The 8,576-nt window shown below is 44.1% G+C and overlaps 1 protein-coding gene across 1 annotated transcript; it reads left to right on the forward strand.

Moving 5' to 3' along the window:
- The first annotated feature begins 4,631 nt into the window (after positions 1 to 4,631).
- Positions 4,632 to 8,372, forward strand: FADD (Fas associated via death domain). Its single transcript, XM_073541750.1, has 2 exons — positions 4,632 to 5,147; positions 7,770 to 8,372. Exons 1-2 carry the CDS (start codon positions 4,871 to 4,873, stop codon positions 8,051 to 8,053), a joined length of 561 nt encoding a protein of 186 aa, XP_073397851.1. The 5' UTR covers positions 4,632 to 4,870; the 3' UTR covers positions 8,054 to 8,372.
- The last annotated feature ends 204 nt before the right edge of the window (positions 8,373 to 8,576 follow it).

An 8,576-nucleotide genomic window follows, 5' to 3' on the forward strand; every position in this document is an offset into this window, starting at 1 on the left:
GAGTTATGACTGTGCAATTGAACTGAGCCCGGGGTGTAAATTTCCCAAGGGTCGGCTCTTCAATCTATCTGTACCTGAGCACGAGGCTATGCGATCCTATATTAAGAAGGCGTTGGAGAAGGGTCATATTAGACCATCCTCGTCACCCTTAGGTGCCGGTTTTTTTTTTGTAGCCAAAAAGGATGGATCATTAAGACCTTGTATTGATTATCGTGCCCTCAACAAAATTACTGTTAAATATCAGTATCCGTTACCCCTGATTTCTGATCTATTCTCCAGAGTTAAAGGTGCTTGCTGGTTTACCAAGCTTGACCTCAGGGGGGCGTATAATCTTATTCGCATTAAGCATGGGGATGAATGGAAGACGGCGTTTAATACTCCGGAGGGACATTTTGAGTACCTGGTGATGCCTTTTGGGCTCACTAATGCCCCTTCTGTCTTCCAGTACTTCATGAACGATATTTTCCGAGATTTTGTCGATAAATTTTTGATTATCTATCTGGATGATATTTTGATCTTCTCCAAGGATTGGGATTCTCATGTGGAACATATTCGGACTGTGTTCCGGATCTTGAGGGAGAATTCCCTGTATGTCAAAGGATCTAAATGCCTTTTTGGAGTACAGAGGATTTCTTTTTTGGGATTTATTTTGTCCCCGTCAACTATTGAAATGGACCCGGCCAAGGTACAGCCCATTTACGATTGGGTTCAGCCCACTTCTTTGAAGGCCCTCCAGAAGTTTTTGGGTTTTGCTAATTTTTATCGGAAATTTATAGCAAAATTTTCTAGTATTGCCAAGCCATTGACTGATTTGACTAAGAAGGGTGCTGATGTGTTAAATTGGTCTCCGGAGGCTGTTTCTTCCTTTCAGGAGCTGAAGCGAAGATTCACCTCTGCCCCGGTTTTGCGGCAACCTGATGTCTCAAGAGAGTGATGTCTGAAGTTCATTGCTCTGCTTTGGCTGGTCATCCAGGAATTTTTGGTACTAGAGATCTGGTGAGTCGGTCTTTTTGGTGGCCCTCCTTGTCTCGTGATGTCAGGAATTTTGTGCAGTCCTGTGGGACGTGCTCCCGGTCTAAATCGTGTTCTCGCTCTAGTGGGTTGTTGATGCCTTTGCCTGTCCCCAAGAGGCCATGGACCCATATTTCAATGGATTTCATCTCTGATATGCCTGTCTCTCAAAGGATGACTGTTATTTGGGTGATTTGTGATAGGTTCTCTAAGATTGTTCATCTTGTACCACTCCCTAAGTTGCCGTCTTCCTCTGAGTTGGTACCCCTGTTTTTACAACAGGTGGTTCGCTTGCACGGGATTCCTGAGAACATTGTATCTGACAGAGGAGTCCAGTTTGTGTCTAGATTTTGGAGAACTTTCTGTTCCAAGCTGGGAATTCAGTTGTCCTTCTCCTCTGCTTTTCACCCTCAGACCAATGGGCAGACAGAGAGAACAAACCAGACCTTGGAGTCATATTTGAGATGTTTTATTTCTGCTGATCAGGATGATTGGGTTTCATTTTTGCCCTTGGCCGAATTTGCTTTAAATAATAGAGCTAGTTCTGCCACTTTGATGTCACCTTTTTTTTGTAACTTTGGGTTTCATCCTCGATTTTCTTCAGGGCAGGTGGAGCCCTCTGCCTGCCCAGGTGTTGACACTGTGGTGGGGAGAATGCACCAGATCTGGGACCAAGTGGTGGATAAGTTATCTCTCTCCCAGGAAAAGGCCCAGCGGTTTTCCAACCGACATAGGACCATTGGTCCCCAGTTTACGGTTGGTGATATGGTGTGGTTATCATCAAAAAATATTGCTATGAAGGTGGCTTCTCCTAAGTTTAAGCCTAGATTTATTGGACCTTACAAGATTTTGGAGATTATTAATCCAGTCTCTTTTCGTTTGGCTCTTCCTGTCACATTTAAAATCCATAATGTGTTCCATAAATCTTTGTTGAAGAGGTTTGTTGAACCTGTTGTTCCGGGGGTGGCACCTCCAGACCCTGTATTGGTTGAAGGTAACATGGAATATGAGGTAGAGAAAGTACTGGATTCCCGTCTGGCTAGACGGAGATTCCAGTATTTGGTTAAGTGGAAGGGTTATGGTCAGGAGGATAATTCCTGGGTCTCTGCCTCTAATATTCATGCCAAAAGATTGGTGCGTGCCTTTCATCGGGCTCACCCTGATCGCCCTGGTGGCGTGGTTGAGGGTTCGGTGACCCCTCCTCAAGGGGGAGGTACTGTTGTGAGTTCATTTTCCCCTTCACTACTGAGGCCCGAGGAACTCCCTCTTCTGGTAAAGAAAGGTAGTGAGCCTGATTAGCAAACACCTGAGTCTGATGATGATGACTGGCTGAGTGGAGTTACTGACTGGATATAAGGCCGCTGACGCCCTTCTGCCCTGCGGGTGATTTCTCTGTGGGATCCTTGGAGACCAGTCTGAATTCCTGCTCCTCTAAAGCTAAGTTTTCTGCTCGGCCTTTTGCATTTGTGCTTAGACATTGTTTTGCTTTGTTTTTCTGGATTTCTGCCATTCCCTGCTGGGGTGTGCTGAATTCCTTTAGCTCTGTCTTCTGAAAATACCTGAGTGCTGATTTAGTTTTTGAAGCCTAGCTTCTTCAGGGTCTTTTTCATATCAGCTTGTTGGCTTATGTCTTTGATAGGGTTTTGGCAGATTGCAGACAGCAACCTTCCTTTCCTGTTCTGTTTAGCTAGCTTTGGCCCCATCGTTTGCACAGCCTATCTTTCTATTTGTGTGAGTGTTTTTTCATCTTGCTTCACCGTCATTATATGTTGGGGGCTGCCTTTTACTTTGGGGTCTGCTCTGGGGCAGTTTAGATTTCCTTTTCTGTCTTTAGGCTATTTAGCTCTCCGGCTGTGATCGAGGGGTCTAGGGCATCGTAGGAACCCCCCACGGCTACTGCTAGTTGTGTTGATAGGTTCAGGGGTCTGCAATCTGATAGTTGACAACTTCTCTGGTTTTCTGGAAGTAGCTTCTATTTTTGTGTCTGCCTCCTATGGTGACTCAATCATAACAGTAAGCTCGCCCTTGGTGGGTGGGTGCCACGACCCAGAGGGTCCACTCAAAAAATCGGCTCAGCGGAAGCTGAGTCCGTCACAGAAGGTCAGGTTTATAGCTTCTCTAATCAGCCAAACTGTTTTCAGCTGTGCTAGCATACTAGCACAAGGGTTTTCAAGGGTATTCTAACCATCCATTAGCCTTCTTACACAGTTAGCAAACACAAATTACCATAAGAACACTGAAGTAATGGTTGTTGGAAATGGGCCTCCATACACCTATAAAGATATTGCATTACAAACCAGACCACCATCAGCACAATATAATGATGGAGGGGGGTCTCAGTGGTCATCAATGATCTTGTAGCTATCATCTATCCTATAGATTGGTAAGAGGAAATTGTGCCAAAGTACCCCTTTGCAATCCACTTTACTTTTTAGAGAATGCGCTGGCTACTCTGATTCCCCCAATGTTTTTGGGGGGATTCTCCTTTTGCCAGAGACATATTGTATGTCCCACACATTATAAATCTATCAGCTCCTCCAACTCCACTTACAAGAACGCTAGATCTTAGCAAAGATTCCCAATATGACAGCCCTAAACCAAGACCCCCAAGTACCACAACAAAGGCCACCGAGGCTGAATCTACCCAATGACATTCAGAAGACAAGGAAGATCAACTCTGACACTCATCCTCATGCTCTGTACATAAAGTGTAATAACAGCTACAAAGTAACTGGAATAATAGAGAATCTGCAAAAGTGTTACAAGTTCTTACATTAATGTGATTTAAAAAAAAAATGTATAAAGAAGAATATATGGAAGCAATACGGCTATATAGGTCAACCCATAATATCGACACCTTTTTTGTTCAGATCCAATGTGCCTGTCATGAGGAATCTAGCATAACAGCCATATGCAAATCAGCCTGGAGGTGCACTGGAGGCGGGGCAATGCACTTGGGACTACTATTCTCGCTCCTGAATATTGCTGTGCACGCTTTCTCCCAGCAGTGCAAGATGGCATCCAATTTTTGAGATAGATTTGAATCCCAGAGGTAAGACCCCCCTCATCTGTCAGCCCGTGCATATTCCATAAATGTCAGAGGTGGGATACCCCTGAAGGTGACCTTACACATTAGATTAACAATGGTCGACCCTGCCGAGCAGCCAGGTATGAGATGGTATGAGCAGCACGACAATGAGAATCCTGGGAAACAGGATCCTGGATTTGTTATTTTCTATTTTTATTTACTTTGTTTCATTATTTTATAAAATAAAACTGTTTTTTTATTTTTTTTATTTTTACATTTATTCAAATCAAAATCAATACAAGGAAGGAGAAATCTGGGACGATGAAAGTCAACGATTATTTGTTACTTCCGGAACCTGAATGTTTTCAAAAAGTTACAAAGAAAAAAAAAGAAAGAAAAGTAACCGTAAGAAAAAGTGATGAAGATGGCGCAACAATTGTATCAGTGTGAATCCGACGAGTTCCTGGTTAGGGTCGGACACTTTGGTACTTTTGGACTGTGTATATATACTGTGTATGTCTCTGCTGTCAGCAGGCGAGGAGGCGTTCTGCTGTGGGGCTGGGAGGAGGAGAGGAGCAGGACATGCTCAGTTCTCACTTCTCTCTAAACTTCCTGCTCTGAGAAGTCGACACAACTTTACCAGGAAACCCAAAGTTTGCGCCTCTCTGGCTTCTACTCGTGGTGTCGGTTCGTTACGTTGTATCGCTCTACGGTTCTGTATTAATTTTCTGTAGCCGCGACTTTCCTATACTGGAACACTTAGGAAGCGATCAGCATTTCTGGAAAGCGAAAGTGACAATTCTGAGCCGAAAGTGACAATTCTGAGCCGAAATGGACAATTTCCCCGCCCTGCTCTTAGAAATATCGCAGAAACTCGACGAGAGAGAACTGGAGAGTATGAAGTTTCTCTGCAATAGGAAAATAGTCAAAAAGAAAATGGAGATGATCAAAAGCCCCTTGGATCTGTTCAGACAACTGCAGGAGCTGACGGAAATCTCCGAGGACGATCTTACTTTTCTTATTTCGTTGCTGAAAGCCATTAATAGATTTGACCTGGTCCAAAGAGTAGAACTCGGGCCGCAACGCGAGGTGGAGACGAAGGAAAGAGGTAAATGTCCGTCTCCCAATAGGAGAAATGTAGACGTGTCACCTGTAGGGGGCGACCAGGGGTGAGGGCACGACCGATGCAGTTACGCAAAGGGATTGTCCCATATTAGACCTTTAAGGCACGGGGGGGGGGAGGAAAAACCCTAATATGAGTCAGAGAAGCGTTGCCAACAATGGTTCCCACTATACAGACCTCAGCCCTGTTATGTAATACCATGTATGCCCTGAAGTGGCGCTATACTGAAAAGGTGTCGTCGGAGCAAGTCTTACATTGGATGATGCCCAGCACTGTGCCAAAGTATACAGCGCCATACAGTGTCCACATAACAGCTCATCCGATAATACTGCAGTACGACGACTCGGTAACATGCACTGCCATGTGCTGGTCGCAAGCCTTGTGAGCCGTCCGGTCACCTGTAGTGCCCCTTAGGCTTATATATACCAACAGTCAGCACCAGCAGATTACTGGTAACAACGGCAGACGGGGAGCGGCCTCCGAGGGAAACGTAGGGATTGAGCCTTATGGCAAAATGATCATCTATCTATACATCGCCAGTATCTGTATCTCCACACGGGGAAATATGAGCAGAGCAAATATTAACTATTAGTCCATTTGGCGACAATTCAGCTCCTTTTTCTTTCGCAACTTTTTCTTGAGGAAGGTTCTTTTATGGAACTGAAACCTCCGCACCAGGACTAATAAAAAGTCCTTTATTTTTTCCATATTTAATAGGAGCGCTGCTTATATTTCTATATATATGTGTTACATTGGCCCAAAAGGGTTTGGGAATAAAAAGTTTAGCAACTGCTTTATAGTATTTTGACACTGCCTTGTTATGATCTTCTACCTGTAATTTATTTCTCTATCAATCATCTATTAGCTATATTATATATCTGTTATCTATCTATCATCTATCTATTATCCATTATTTATTATGTAGCTATCTATAGTCTATCTAACTGTAATTTATCTATTATCTATCTATCTATCTCTTTCTATCTATTGTAAGGCAGAGGTAGCACCGTACGCAGTGATGAGGCAGTGACCCACAAAGTTCAAACACAAAAGTCTCTTTAATGTGTTTCCTCACAGCATTATAGTCCAATCCACACAAGTGCATACAATTAGAATCCATGTCACCATTTGCAGAATATATATTACACGGCATCCTTCATTTTACAGACACTAAACACACCAGTCTTCCTCTGACTAGTTCCCGTGGGTGTCTATGCGCCGTAGCCAAGACTCTATTCACACAGCATTCCATGTTGCAGGCACTACACACGCTAGTCCTCCTCTGACTAGTTCCCGTGGGTGTCTTGCACTGCTGCATCACAGTCTCTTTGCTCACACAGCCATACACAGTCCAGGATACCCTCCGGATCGCAGCCGGGCACCATATCCTCCTGTTTTGCAATCGTTACACGCCAGTCTTCTTTAGGGCACATGACATCCACATCCGGTTCACCTCTGGGCCAGGACTGTCCACATTCGAGACCAGTCACTGTGGACGACTTGCATCTCTGTGTACACGGCAGGTTGCCAGGCCTCATTCAGGCCATGATACACCTGAGACTCACTAAGCACTCACTCAGACCTCACTAACCCTTTCCTGCAGGGCTTTTATCACAGCAACCTGTGGCTTTCAGCGACATGGAAAATCTAGGTCCAGAATGGAACAGACTGCAACACTATCAAGCTGCAATCTGTTTCAAACACAACATCCAGAGCAGGTTTTCCCTACCTCTGCCTTGGACACTAGCATGTCCAAGACTAAGGCTGGAGTCACACTAGCGAAAAAATCGGACGACTGCAATGCGATAAAAAAATCGCATTGCATTCGTCCCAATGTATTCTATGGTGCAGCTCCCATCATCCGATTTTTTTTTCAGAACGTTTCCTCGGACCGAGACAATCGCAGCATGCTGCGATTGTCACCGATTTTCGGATCGGACTCGCCAATGCAAGTCTATGGGTGCGATTAAAAATCGGTTTACAAACCGACCACAAGTGTGACTTGCGATAAAATCGCAAGACTTCTCCAGGTCAACAGGAAAGAGCATCAGGCATTGGTATTGGATGTCAAACGGTTGCTTAGATGCGAATAAAATCGGTTCATCCCCGGAAATTCGGATGACAGACGGATCCCTGGACAAGAAATCTTTGTGCGATTTCGTACCGTAAAAATCGGACCGATTTTTGAATCGTTGTGTGTGACTCCAGCCTAACACTTACTTTTATTATCAGTCTGCATTACAGTCACAGCTACGCCTGTGACTGCCATCAACACCTATGGCTTTCATACACCTTCGTGCATATCCTGGGGAGACTACGCAGCGACCCTACCTGTGGGTCACTGCTTTCCCATTTCAATCAAAGCTACGCCTGTGACCGCAATACATCCTCATAACCTCAATACGCCTCCGTGCGTATCCTGGGGAGAACACACAGCGCCCCCTAGCTGTAACAGGGGTCACTGCCTCACATTATCTATCTATTATCTATCTATCTATTATCCATTATCTCTCTATTATCTATCTCTCGATCTATCTATCTCTCGATCTATCTCTCTCTTCAGTATGTTCATCCATTAATAGTTTGGCTTTTTCCTTTGTTGCACAGATCAGATTGACGAGGCCTTTGACATCATATGTGATAACGTGGCAAAGGATTGGAGGAGGCTGATCCGGACACTTGGGCTTTCAGAGGCGATAATAGACCAAGTAATTTATAATAACCCGAACAATATGAGGGAACAACTGATGAAATGCCTGATCGAGTGGAGGAAAATGAAGAAAGATAGTGCCACTGTATCATCCCTGGTACAAGCCTTAGAAAAATGCAAACTGAGGCTGGTATCAGAGAGACTAACAGAAGCCATTAACCTCAGTCATGGGACATCATAAAAATAGCGACAACTTCCAATTCCAGACACGTTTGATTATACACTGACAAGAAACAGGTTACAATATTAGTTGTTTCCACTACCTGCAGCCGTCACTAGGGGGCGCTCACTGCATACAGATGTGCACAGTTCTATCTGTGCAAACCCATGTACTCGGCTCCCTCTAGTGGTGGCTATGAGCCATTTGGAATATTTCTCAAGTTAGAAATCTCCAATATATCACGGCCTTAATCATCACAGAACATTGGATCTAAACACAGAATGTGGGGGAGGGGAGCAACTACTGCATTAAAGCTGTAATACATTCAGCAGAGTGGTCATTGGGGCCCAAACTGAGTTTTTCTTTAAGAATATATGATTTCTGTGCATGCATCTATCATAAAGTAAATCCTAAAAATAATGAAAAATTATTTTGCTAGTATATTATACATGTGTAAAATGAGAACCAGCACCTGAAATTCATAAAAATACATCACATGCAGAAGAATAAAAGAGATCCCAGGCCGAACTAAAAATCACATAGG

The sequence above is a fragment of the Dendrobates tinctorius genome, unplaced genomic scaffold (genome assembly GCF_039654945.1).
Source record: "Dendrobates tinctorius isolate UK_male_01 unplaced genomic scaffold, ASM3965494v1 ptg000124l, whole genome shotgun sequence".
In the NCBI taxonomy this organism is placed as follows: domain Eukaryota; kingdom Metazoa; phylum Chordata; class Amphibia; order Anura; family Dendrobatidae; genus Dendrobates; species Dendrobates tinctorius.